Genomic DNA, 13,772 nt, shown 5'->3' with positions numbered 1-13,772 from the left:
ATATCAAAAACGTCAAAAGAGATCAGATCAGATCAAATCAGATTTATTTTATATTAAAACGCAACATACCTAATTAAAGTGTATAAAGTGCAATTGCAGTAACACTCGAACATACAAAATTGGTTGCTTGTCACAATGGCGATCAAAACCGCCAACCATATAAAGCAGAAAGTACTAGAATGTAAAGCTGCCAACCTTTTTATTTAATGGATTGACAATAACTAACTTTACCACAAATTCATTAATACGACAAATAACATTTTTCAGAAGTGAATGCAAGAGGCATGATTTAAATCAGAATAATTTGAATTTTTTTTATAAGTCAGATACTGGTAGGGGTAGGAGAGACATTGGTTTGTAGCGGCCTCTGCTGAAGAAACTTCGACACCAGGAGCTTCCCTCGTCCCTTTTCATTGTCGAATTTTTACGAAAATCTGACCAACACCAACACAAACCGAGAAGGAGAAGGAGATAAAACAAACTCTCTTCTCCTCTCGATACCACACACCCTCGTAAATCGCGCTTTTGTAGCACCATGTGATAATCATTGCAAATTGTATCGCGCGTTCAAATGAAATCCTGAGCTGAGTAGGCGTTGGAAAAATTAACGCGTTTAGAACAGTGTAAAGTTTGAATTTCCCGCCGTTTGACACGAATGACATTTGTTTATGTTTAATCGGGACATAATTGAACATGTTTGTTTTCAGCAAAGGGTGCCCTTAGATATTTGCTTCGAGAATAGGAATCGTTACGTTATTCTGTTTTTAATGTAAAACATTGCAAAGAAAGAAAAAAAAAAGAAAATTTGTTTGGCTCTAAATTTTAGGTTAGCTGTCAACATGGTTTCCAACGCCTTTGTTATAATTGAAAAGTTAACCAGTGCGAGCCGAAACCAAAAACTCACAAATTCTAAAAATACAATCTCTGTTTTTTTTTTAATTTCTTCCTAGAATAAAATAATGGTTTCCGTTGTGATTACATTTGATAAATGGTAGGTAATCATGATCTCGTAATGGTACGTGAATGCACAGTTAGGAATCTGATCTGACAGCAAAGCATTATAATTATGTGGATGGTAAAATCGACGAAATCGACCTTGAGAGAGATTTTTAGTATCTAGTGCGTATGATAATTTTTATTAATTATGATAAATGATTTGTAAATATTCCTTTGCGATAAATATAATCTCACAAAGTAATGAAATTTTGTTATAAATATACATGTCATTAAAGTTGAAATACCAAAACAATCAATAGTAAATTTAATAAAAGAAATTAAAAGTTTTTTGCAAGTCACAATCCGAAGTTAAATTAATAATGCAATATCGGTTGAGAGATTGCCAAATAGGAATGTAATGAGCATAACAAGTTTTATTTATATTTTTAAAACCTTAACAACTAAGCCTTTAACGGGTACCATGGCCAAAGACTTGGTCAATTTGTCCAATTCCACATGTTTTAAAGTTTTTGGACTGGGTAGAAACTTGAACTGCGAAATAAGAGCAGCAATTCCCAATTTGGTTTGAAGTTTTCCGTAGCGCATACCTTCAAACAAATTAAATAAAAACCACAAAATCAATCGAAGTGTACGTTTATACCAATGCAAAATCTGGGTCCATCTCCGAACGGAAGAAAAGTGCAAGGTACTTGCGAATGGCTCTCGTCAAATCTTTCAGGATCAAATTTCAAGGGGTCAGGAAAATATTCAGGATCACGTTGAAGACCTAGAACGGGAATCAAGACTGGCGTACCTTTGTCAAGAACTACATCCGTTCCGGGAATCTTGTAAGGCTTGGTACAAATCCGATTAAAGATGCCCAACACTGGATACAACCTCACCGTCTCTGCAAAGCTACTTTTAGGTTTGTTACAAATTCGATTGAGGGCGTACCATTGAAAACTTTGTCCAGATAGGGCAGCTTGAAGACATCGTCGTAGGTATACTTTCGAAAATCTGTGCCCAAATTTTCGAAAATTTCTTCGCGCAGTTTGTCTTGTAAATATTGATTGTGGGCCAGTTCGTGGATGCAGTAACTAATAGTTTGCGAAGATGTCTCAAACCCCGCCAAGAAGAAGACAAAACATTGCGCAACGATCTCATTAAACGTCAAACCTTCTTTCTCCTTGATTTCCATGAGCAACGAGAACACGTCTTTCCGCTCGATCTTCTTCTCTTCTCTCATTTTCATTGATTTCTTGACTAGGTCTTGAAAAAAAGCTTCGTGAAATTTGCTGTACAGTATAGTCTTCAACAAATTTCCAGGATTTTGTAAACCCTCCGTAATTATCGTTTTGACGAAAAACCAGGTCGGTGGATCGAATAATGACAAAGCAATTCTGGCCATTTTGTTGTTGGGATCTTTTAGACATCCACCTTCGATACCAAAAGCCGTAGAAAAAATAATGTCAGAGGTGTAATTCGTAGCCAGGTATTTAATATTAATTTCTCCACCTTTCAATGCCGTTGGTTCAATAGTATCAATAAAATTTTCAGTCATTTTGAGAAATATCTCGTACATGCTTTTTAGTTTTCCTGATGTAAACGTCGGTGATAGCTTAGCTCGCAAGTTTCTCCACTTTGAACCCCTAATGGAAAACAGGTGTCCACTTAAAGGAAATTTCTCTTCGTCGCAGAATACTCCTCGGTCGACAAAATGATCAAAATCGGTGGTCAGTATGTGTTTAACAATTTCTGGATCGATGGGAAAATACACTGGACCGTTGAAAAAATACAGTCCTGCATGTCTGTGACCCTTCTTCTTAAAATCCTTGTAGAAATTTGCGATTGCGTCGGATACATTTTCTTTACCTAGTAGAGGCTTCACGATATTGCCTATGGGAAATCTTGGTGGATGAAATGGTACACCTTTCTTTTTCCAGTAATTAAAACAATGGAGATAGTAGCAATACCACACGATTAAACAAACTATTAAAAATATACAAAAATGTTCGACTATGATCAAATTTAGAATCATTGTTGATTACGATTTGATCTCAGTATACTTTTACGTTACAAGGATGTGCAAAGACTGAGCTCATTGCTCAGCTAATATGTTTTTATCAGCCACAGAATTTTTGACTACTTATTCACTAATCACTGCGATAATTTTTCTGTTTAATTTATTTGTCTCTTGTATCAGTTGTGTTGTTCACTATTTGGACCTTACAGTTTATAGAAGATAACTTTGCATTGTTTATTTTTATGCTCACGCGTTGGTAATTATTAATATCTCAATGATTTATACTGGGTGCCCCAAAATTCGCGGAACAACTCGATGGGGCAATGTCAACTCATGTTAGAAAATAATGAGAAAAATTTAAAAAAAATTCTATACCACCTCTTAAATTTGAAGATATGGGGGCTCAAAAGGTGCAGCTTTGATCTCATTTATTTTAAAAATTAAAAAAGATTTTCATTATTTGTCTTTTCCTAGCCATTGGCATAATAATTCTGAACGATTGTGATCAGGTTTGCAATTATTTTCTTCATTACTTCCAACATTTCCAAATAGTAATTTTATGTCCGTTTTACCTAAAATAACGTACGGCAACATGGCTTTGATTTTTCTCTCCCATTTCCATGGATACAACAAAAATGAAATATTTGCAGACTATTGGGATACATAGAATGTTTTTAAATGTTGCCACATTTAGTGTAACGAATAAGTCCATATCTTCTACAAAAACGAAGATTGATTTTTTTAAACATTTTTACCTGATATTTTAATGACTACTTAACAACGTACTGCTAAGTTGTTCCGCGAATTTTGGGGCACCCAGTATAATTGTTAAAAATGAAGTCAAGTTATTAAATTGTATTGCAATTCAATTATTAAATTTGAAGCAATAAAGTAGAATAAGTAGAATAAAAGTAACAGATGTTACAGCCTAACAAAATTTGTGATGCAACCAACAATATATGTCCCCATCGTTTTTTGTTTTGTGTTTTGTTTCACATAATGATTTTGATTAAATTTCACAAATGTACTGTTGGACATGTTGACTATGTTATATAACTATAAAATTAAAATATTTTTTTTTAAACACACATGATCGATGCTAATGTAATGTTGGCTGCATCACAAATTTCGATAGGCTCATTATTATTCGTAAGTCACCCTGTATACAAGATATATCTATGTTAAATAATCCCTATTCAAGTTTTAATTTGACAATCATTACTAGTTTATCTTATCTATTCAAGTAAATTGTTTTCATTTAAAGTCCATTGAAAGAACTTTCCTTTCTAAATCTTCCGTTCAATTTGGTCGTACTAAATTAATTGGCGACCCTCACGTAGAGCACAAGTTAAGGCGCACCCGGAGAAACACTAACAAAATAGCCTCCCACTTTATTTCAGATTTCAACGGTTTGTTCCATCGGGACTTCCTCGATGGAATAAAAAAGTTCACACGAGTATAGAGCCTCAAACAGTATAAAATTTCTTGAACCACACATTCTGTATATTTGATAAAAAGTTAAACTCTTTTATTGTGGTCATATTTTGGCAAATTTGTCCAGTTATACAGGCTTTTGATGTAAGATAAATGTTCAATCAGAAACCAACAAGTTTAAGAGGTAACGTATTTGATCAATTCGAAATTAAATATGTGGAAGCGAGAGGAAAAATAAAAACGATTAAAACTTTGTATAAATTATGAATTCAGGTATAGTAAAAGTTCCGGCCATTGAACCCATTTTTTGCTGTGGGAGCCAAAAATATGAATTTTTTGGTTTTTTGCGAATTTCTCTAAAACAGAAAAATCCAGGTAAATTTTTATCGGCTCAGAAGAAGCGCCTTGATGAGAGCAATCCAACGGTGCAAAATTCATTGCCCTAAGTGGCTTAATAAGGGAGCTATGGGCGTTTAAATGATTTTCCGAAGTAGTACCTTATTTACGTGCTTTTTTTCCAAAAATTTTTTGTCGCCGATTTGAACCAAATTGCTGTCAGTTATTGTATAGGATGAGTAGAATTCAGGTATAGTAAAAGTTCCGGCCATTGAACCCATTTTTTGCTGTGGGAGCCAAAAATATGGATTTTTTGGTTTTTTGCGAATTTCTCTAAAACTGAAAAATCCACGTAAATTTTTTTTCGGCTCAGAAGAAGCGCCTTGATGAGAGCAATCCAACGGTGCAAAATTAATTGCCATATTTGGCTTAATAAGGGAGCTATGGGCGTTTAAATGATTTTCCGAAGTGAAAATTAGATAGAAGGGGGGGACGTGGTTTTTTCCAGAAATTTTTTGTCGCCGATTCGAACCAAATTGCTGTCAGTTATTGTATAGGATGAGTGGAATTCAGGTATAGTAAAAGTTCCGGCCATTGAACCCATTTTTTGTTTTTTTTTTTGGTTTTTTGTGAATTTCTCTAAAACGGAAAAATCCAGGTAAATTTTTTTTTCGGCTCAGAAGAAGCGCCTTGACAAGAGCAATCCAACGGTGCAAAATTCATTGCCATACGTTTGGTTCTAATCATTACAAGTGAGTTTATATTTTAGAAGCTTTAACAAATAAGCCTTTTTTGGGCACCATTACAAATGTTTTGGAAAATTTATCCATTTCTACATGCTTCGAAGTTTTTCGACTGGGCAGAAATTTGAACCGCGAAACGAGAGCAGCGATTCCTAATTTGGTTTGGAGTTTTCCGTAGCGCATACCTTCAAACAAATTAAATAAATACCATTAGATAGTTCAAAGCGTACGTTTATACCGATGCAAAATCTAGGTCCTTCCCCGAACGGAAGAAAAGTGAAAGGTACTTGCGCCTGGTCTTCATTAAATCTTTCAGGATTAAATTCCAAAGGGTCAGGAAAATATTCAGGGTCACGTTGAAGTCCTAAAATTGGAATTATGACTGGCGTATCTTTGTCAAGAACAACATCTGTTCCAGGGATCTTGTAAGGTTTATCACAAATTCGGTTGAAAAAGCCGAGGACTGGATGCAGCCTCAACGTCTCTGTAAAGACACTTTTAGTTTTGTTACAAATTCGGTTGAGGGTTTACCATTGAAAACTTTGTCCAGATAGGGCAGCTTGAAGATACCTTCGTAGGTGAATTTTCGAAAATCTGTACCCAAATTTTCGAAAATTTCCTTTCGAAGTTTGTCTTGTAAATCTTGATGGTGGGCTAGTTCGTGAATGCAGTAACTGATTGTTGCCGAAGATGTCTCAAACCCCGCCACAAAGAAGAGAAAACATTGCGCAACGATCTCATTAAATGTTAAACCTTCTTTCTTCTTGACTTCCATGAGCAACGAGAAAAAGTCGTTTCGAGTGATGTTGTTTTCTTCTCGCAACTTCATTGTTTTCTTGACTAGCTCTTGGAAGAAAGTTTCATGAAATTTGCTGTATAATGTAGTTTTAAACAAATTTCCAGGTTTATGTAAACCTTCTGTAATTATGACTTTCACGAAAAACCACACCGAAGGATGAAAAAATGACAACACAGCTCTTCCCATTTTGTTGTTGGGATCTTTGAGACTTCCACCTTCGAGGCCAAAAGCCGTAGAAAAAATAAGGTCAGAGGTGAAATTCGTAGCTACGTGTTTAATATTAATTTCTTCATCTTTCAATGTCGTTGATTCAATAGTATCAATAAAATTTTCAGTCATTTTGAGAAAGATTTCGTACATGCTTTTTAATTTTCCTGATGTAAAAGTCGGCGATATCTTAGCTCGCAAGTTTTTCCATTTTGAACCCGTCAGGGAGAACAGGTGTGCACTTAAAGGAAATTTCTCCTCATCGATGAATACTCCTCGGTCCACAAAATGATCAAAATCTGTGGTCAGCATGTGTTTAACAATTTCTGGATCGATGGGAAAATACACTGGACCGTTGAAAAAATAGAGTCCTGCATGTCTGTAACCCTTTTTCTTAAATTCCGTGTAGAAATTTGCTATTGCTTCAAATAAATTTACTTTACCAAGTAAAGGTTGTGCGATGTTGCCGGTGGGAAAACTTGGAGGATGAAATGGTACACCTTTTTTCCTCCAGTAATTGAAGCAATGGAAATAGTAGCAATACCATGTGATTAAACAAATTGTCAAAACAGTAAAGAATTCTTGGATCGTGATCAATTGTAAAGTACTCAAGAATGACATAATTACCAATTACGATTTAATCTCACTATACTTTTACGTTACGAGGATTTACATTGACTGAGCTTATCGATCCGCAAATAATTTTATATTATCCACAGAAATTGAGAAATTTTAACATTGAGATAACCTTCATCTTTAATTATGTGATTTCATTCGTTTTTTTTTTGTACTCATATTTTGGTAGATATAAAAAAAATTATTAGTGCCAAAAATAAGCAAAATAAACAAATACTCACTTGTTGAGGTAAATGAAAGAAAGCAGTTTTTGGTTCAAATTTTGGAGTACGTTTGTTGACTTTCCGCTACCTTTGATCTTGTTATACTTATAGTCTGCCGAAATAATTACATAGTACGATCTAAGCATTCCTGAAATTGTTTATAATCGACCACAAATAGTGACAACGAAAGTAGAAATTCTTGTTAACAATGTTGTACTGTATAAGAACAAAAAAAAACAAACTTTTTATCAAAGAGCTCTTGACAGGAATTTATTTGGAAACTTGATGGACCTACAAAATGATTTATAAAGCTTGTTTGACACGATGCTAAATTTTGTATAAAATTTGTTAGAAAATGAGAGAGGACCAATGAACGATTAGCATCTGACAAAGACAGACTATGATCCTGATCGTTCATTGGTCCTGATCGAGAGTCTCTCTCATTTTCTAACAAATTTTCTACAAAATTTAGCATCGTGTCAAACAAGTTTTAGAATCTACTCCTCAAGAAATTTCAATTTCAGGACTTTAGCCAAGGTTCATTGAAACGAATAATGTCTAAAGATTTGGCTGACTTTAGATATGTTTCATGTTTTCATGCCTTGGTCCACTTCATTTGGAGGAACTCAAATTCTAAAGGAAGAATAAATATTTCCTTTTGTGTTAACTTTTCGCATGCAGGGGCTGAAGATAAGATTTGATTAATATCTTCATGATTAACCCTTCAGAACAAATATATCATTTGAAATCTAAATGATGCGTAAGGAAATTGTAGAATCAAAAATATTTCATGACAGTAGAGGATATATTTTTATAACGGGTGTTTTTTTTAAATTTGGCGTCGAAGTAGGCGTTGAATTGTCGATTGTGAACGCACTATATAGGTTACGGATCACGGAGCAGCTGTTTAAATCTTACGCTTTTACACGAGTGGTGCGATCTTAATCGACTGTTCAACGCCTACTTCGACGCCAAATTAAAAAAAAAGCTCTTTAGGTATTTCCACTGATTTGTTTTTGTTATTACATGCAAGTGCACGCGATTTGTGTATGTATCTGGTATCTCTACAACTACGTTTATTAGGTCAAAAAGTCAGACTAAATTATTCATATCTTGATTTTTTTAACGAACATTGCAGCTAGATTTGCATTTCGAAAACTCTGTTAAGCAAACCTTGAATGTACACCATCAGTATATATTTAGTAAGTTTGTCAAATTCTACATGTCTAGGCGTATTTGGGCTGAGAAATAAGAGCCACGATTGCTAACTTCCTTCAAACAAAATAAATAAGAGCAATTAAATGAATGAAAAGATGATTTTAATACCAATGCAAAATCTGGGTCCATCCACCTAGTTTCATTTACAAAATTCAATTAAAAATCAAAAAAATTATAAAGAAGGTTACAGTACTGCGTTTTCTTTCTTTCAGTAATAAAAAAAAAACTCCGGCAGAAAGGCTCGAACCCGGAGCGTCGAGCGTGGGGCCCACGAGAAACGCATCAGAAATTTGCCATTTTTTTCTCGTAAATTCACAAACATTCGGGCGTTTCCTATAAGGATGGTGATATGGGTAGTCGCGGCAACCAACTGATTTTTTTTTGTGCAAAAAGCCGTCGCACATCTGACGACTTCTCCTTGTAAAAACAAAAAATTGTTTTGGTTTGTCCTTTTTAAGGGTAGATACACTGAACTACTAAACAAGAAAGACAATTTAGAATAATACCATTAGAACAAATTACATAACAAACGATTTATGTAATTCACTTTTCAATTAACCACTTTAACAAAATTTTTAATTGAAAATACGAGAGTGAAAAATAATAAAACATTGTACCACATTGAGTTTTATATTTTATACATTACTTATGTTTTATATTTTGGTGCACAAGAGATCAGCCGAGCATCCTTGACATATATCATTCATTACAAATATATTTACGGGGTCAAAAAAATTTCAGATAAACCTTTAGGTAAATGCACTTCTAGTCATAAACACATCACTGGCCTTGCAGTTTTAAAACTCTAACAACTATGCCTTTTTTGGTTATCATGACCAGAGATTTAGCTAGTTTGTCCAATTCTACTAATCTTGGAGTTTTCGGACTGGGTAAAAACTTGAACTGTGAAATAAGAGCAGCAATTCCCAATTTGGTTTGCAATTTTCCATAACACATACCTTCAAATCAGACAGATATAAATAGTTCGATCGAGCACAAGATCATTTTTATACCAATGCAAGATCTAGGTCCTTTCCCGAATGGTTGAAAACTAAAAGGAATTAGCGGTTTGTCCTCGCTGAATCTTTCAGGATCAAATTTCAAGGGATCAGGAAAATATTCAGGATTATGTTGAAAACCTAAAGTTGAGATCAGGACTGGTGTACCTTTGTCAAGAACCACATTTGTTCCGGGAACCTTATAGGGTTTGATACAAATTCGGTTCAAGAAACCCAGAACTGGATACAACCTCAAGGTTTCTGCAAAGAAAATTTTATAATTTGCAACATCGAGATACGAGTATTTTGTTTTACCATGGAAGACCTTGTCCAGATAGGGAAGCTTGAGGATATCCTCGTAGGTGTATTTTCGAAAATCTGTGCCCAAATTTTCGAAAATTTCTTGGCGCAGTTTGTCCTGCATATCTTCATTGTGTGCTAGTTGATGAATGCAGTAACTGATAGTTTGGGAGGATGTGTCGAACCCAGCCAAAAAGGACATATAACATTGACCAACAATCTCGTTAAACGTGAGACCTTCTTTATCCTTGGCTTCAAGAAGCAACGAGAAGAAGTCTTGTCGATCGATCTTGTTCTCGTCTCTCAACTTCATCGTTTTCTCGGCTAGATCTTGAAAGAAATCTTGTTGAAATTTGCTGCTCACTGAAGCTTTCAATATATTTCCAGGATTTTGTAATCCCTCAATTGCGACAGTTTTCAACAGTGACCAAGTGGATGGATAAAATAATGACGACGACACTCTTGCCACTCTATTGTTAGGGTTCTTTAAGCTGCCACCTTCGAGACCAAAACCTGTTGCTAGATAATATCCGTGGTAAAATTCGAAGAAATATATTTAATATTGATTTCGTCTTCTTTTTGTGCTGTGTGTGCAACAACATCGACAAATTCTTCTGTTACTTTCATAAAGATTCCGTACATGCTTTTGAGTTTTCCCGCAGAAAACATTGGAGATAGTTTAGCTCGAAGCTTCTTCCACTTTAACCCCTTCATAGAGAATAGCATTGAACTTAACGGACAGTTTTGTTCGTCCAAAAATGTTCCTCGGTCGACAAAATGCTCGAAGTCAGTGGTCAGTATGTGTTTTACAATTTCTAGATCTATGGGTAAGTACACTGGGCCATTTAAAAAATAGATACCTGCATGCTTGTGTCCTTTTCTCTTAAATTTGTTGTAGAAATTTTAGACTGTGACGGAAATATTTTCTTGACCTAACAGAGGTTTCGTGATGTTACTTGTTGGAAATCGAGGTGGGTGGCTTGGTACTCCTTTTTTCTTCCAATAGGTGAAACAGTATAAATAGTAGCAGTACCATGTGATCAAACCAAATATTAGAAATGAACACACAAACTCAGCAGAATTTTTATTTACGTTATCAAGACTCAACATTTTCCCTTACTCTGAACTATGGGACTGAAATATGAGCAATATGAGAATAAGTTCAAATAAACATTTCATTTAATAGTAGAGAATGGACCGTTGTGACAATTATTATTTACCATTTATCAACAACGACCTTTAGCTGCTAAGTGCATAAAGTATGTCATGTGTTTTGATAAGAAACGTTTTTTAGGTACAATTTTGCTTGGAAAATTTTGTAAAACGTAAAAATCTCCATTTATATTTTATGGATTTGTTTATAAAACCAAAGAATCAAGTATTTTATTATAAAATATTATCTAAAATACTAAAATAAAATGAAGAAATCGCGTATCACTATGATAGAGCGACACAATTTTTATTTATAATAGGAAAATTAATAAAAATTAATTGTTTCAAGATTTTTTTGACTAAACATTTTTTTGTATTATGTCACAATTTTATAACTATGAACCATAAATTACTGATTACTAGATAAAAGATTTCGAAGAAATAATTGTTTGCTGATTTAACAAGTGATAAAATTCCAAAATCACGATAAATGTGAAAGGGCAATTAGAAAAACACTAAAGAGCTATTTCCGCTCATCAACAATAACGCCTTTCGGCAATCCAGTGAAAAATGAAAGCACACTTGATATAAAAGCAAACATTTTTCAATTTTTTATCAGTAACAAACACAACCTGTGACAACATGAACGTTTTTGTAAGTGATTTATTTTTAAATAATACACACCTGAAATAATATACAGTATGTCGACGATAAAAAATAATAATTTTATTCTACGAGTATTACGTTTTTGACTGTGGACAAATTAGTTAATGCTATAAAAATTTGGTAGCTTGAAGTATTTTGTAAAATAGCAAATCTTCTTAGTAGTACTTGAGATTATTTCTGCACAAACTAAATTAATTAAGTGAAATTTTTATTTTTTGCAGACTCCTATATTTTTCGTTTACTTCCTTCACACCTCCTTGGCTTTGTACGCAAACGCCAACTACAGATCAGTCGTGACCTCGACAACTACAGCCCCACCAAAACCATCCATCGAATATGGAGTACCCCACAAACCCGAATCTCGAGTCCTGGTGGTTAAACCCGAAGAAGTCTACGGCCTCCCTCACTTCAAAGTTCCGTCCGTCATTTACGGAGTACCGACAAGAACTTTCGATTTTGACTTGACCGATATCATTGGAGAAGGCAGCGAAATCGTCCCAGAAAAACCATCCGAAACCTACGGCGTACCATCGACATCGTACGGAGTACCAGTACAAAAAGTCGCAGTCCCCAAGAAACAAGTCACAACTTACATCGTACCATCGGTACGCACATTTGACTTCGATTACGACGAAGAGAGCGATGATGATAGTGATGAAGTATCGAAACCACAAGCTCCGTCAACTTCTTATGGAGTACCAGTCAAACCTCAAGTTCCTGCCACAGTTTACGGAGTCCCGGTGGCGAAAGTTGCTTTGAAACCTAAGGTACCAGTCACGTCATATGGGGTACCAGTTCGGAAAGTTACAGTTTCGAAAAGAATTGGGCAAGAGTTGCCTGCAGTGAAGGTTCCTGCTACAACGTACGGAGTACCTAGTAAAGAATATGGACTGCCCAGTGTGAGGGTTCCTGCAACAGTTTATGGGTTGCCTCAATTATTTTAATTCTTTGAAATAAAATTGCTTATCGCGAGTACAAGTATGTTTCTGTTTTTTCTATTCCCGCAACGATTATCGACTTGTGAAGTTTTTCCTCTTCGTCTATGGTAACTGACATCTGAAACCACAAAACCAGCGAAGCGACCCTCATCATCCACCCCGCTGCACCTGATTTCCCACAGTTTGCGTCCACACAGCAACACCCCCGGGCCCAGGACCCCGAAGGGTAAGAAACCCTCGCGCAGTCCTGCCAAATATATTAATTCTCTTTAACACTAATCTGGCGCTAACCGAAGCAATAAACTAAACGCGGAAGTTAAAAGGGGCCAGACGAAATAAATAACCTGCGATGTTAATGTGTATAAATGTTTCGTGGATTGTAACAAATTTCTCGGTCGGAAGAAAAACTTATCTTTTCCTGAAAACCGTGTCACAGTTTGTGGAGAGCGCGGTCACGTCGAGCGTGGCGAATCGGGGTGCGCGGAGGCGAAGCTCGCCCGAAATGGGGGACGGAACTGATGCAGGCAATAAATAAAAAGACGGTTTTTCATGAAACCAGAAGGCGTGCATTTTTATTGCCTGAAAACTGCCCGTTTAAATTAAATGTGAAGATAGTGTTGCAAGAAGGATGCGAGAGAGAATCCGCAGTGGAAATAATTCAGGACTCTTTTTAGCATAAAACACTGGTTACTTTAGTGTTTACCACTAGAATGCTTAGCGGAACGCATAAAGGAGTTTTTACGGGTTTCGGGATTTTATGGCGGTTTCAGCGAGAGTTGGAGCGTGCTGTTGGGTGTTCAGGTGTCCCGATAAGTGGGACAGACGTTTTAAGTAAATTTTCAATTGGCTAAAATAAAAAATGGAAAAGTCGCTTGTCACACGGCATTAACATAATATATAATATAATAAAAGACAAACTTTTTCGCTTGTCGCTTATCATCATTGTGTGGTTTTCCGGAGGTGCTTAATTTTTTTTGTTATAAATTATTACGATAAAAAGATATTTTTAAGAATAGCAAACAGTCTCTCGTTTGGTTCTTAAAATTGGAAAAACGATGGAAAACTAATTTTTACGTTGGAAATAAAAAAATAAATAAATAAAAATTACACGATACAAAAATTACAAATATAAAATTGACATATACTTACTACAATTTTTATTTGAGAAATAATAATGGACAAG

At 35.2% G+C, this 13,772-nt stretch overlaps 3 protein-coding genes across 3 annotated transcripts; 1 reads left to right on the top strand and 2 right to left on the bottom strand.

The window, feature by feature from the left end:
• Positions 1-22: 22 nt before the first annotated feature.
• LOC138130246 (uncharacterized) lies at positions 23-7,739 on the bottom strand. The gene is made up of 6 exons (XM_069046676.1): positions 6,004-7,739; positions 5,711-5,956; positions 5,493-5,657; positions 1,891-2,982; positions 1,598-1,843; positions 23-1,544 (listed from the first exon to the last, which is right to left on the bottom strand). Exons 1-6 carry the CDS (start codon positions 7,097-7,099, stop codon positions 1,375-1,377), a joined length of 3,015 nt encoding a protein of 1,004 aa, XP_068902777.1. The 5' UTR covers positions 7,100-7,739; the 3' UTR covers positions 23-1,374.
• Positions 7,740-9,146: 1,407 nt separating this feature from the next.
• LOC138130329 (probable cytochrome P450 6a13) lies at positions 9,147-10,387 on the bottom strand. Its single transcript, XM_069046765.1, has 3 exons — positions 9,849-10,387; positions 9,549-9,794; positions 9,147-9,494 (listed from the first exon to the last, which is right to left on the bottom strand). The coding sequence occupies exons 1-3, from the start codon at positions 10,144-10,146 to the stop codon at positions 9,316-9,318; spliced, it is 723 nt and encodes a 240-aa protein (XP_068902866.1). The 5' UTR covers positions 10,147-10,387; the 3' UTR covers positions 9,147-9,315.
• A 1,157-nt stretch (positions 10,388-11,544) lies between these two features.
• On the top strand, positions 11,545-12,623 carry LOC138131421 (uncharacterized). Its single transcript, XM_069048408.1, has 2 exons — positions 11,545-11,639; positions 11,873-12,623. Exons 1-2 carry the CDS (start codon positions 11,628-11,630, stop codon positions 12,593-12,595), a joined length of 735 nt encoding a protein of 244 aa, XP_068904509.1. The 5' UTR covers positions 11,545-11,627; the 3' UTR covers positions 12,596-12,623.
• Positions 12,624-13,772: the final 1,149 nt, after the last annotated feature.

The sequence above is a fragment of the Tenebrio molitor genome, chromosome 5 (genome assembly GCF_963966145.1).
Source record: "Tenebrio molitor chromosome 5, icTenMoli1.1, whole genome shotgun sequence".
In the NCBI taxonomy this organism is placed as follows: Eukaryota; Metazoa; Arthropoda; class Insecta; order Coleoptera; family Tenebrionidae; genus Tenebrio; species Tenebrio molitor.
The sequence above is the reverse complement of the archived record's forward strand: the minus strand, read 5'-3'. Positions and strand labels throughout refer to the sequence as shown.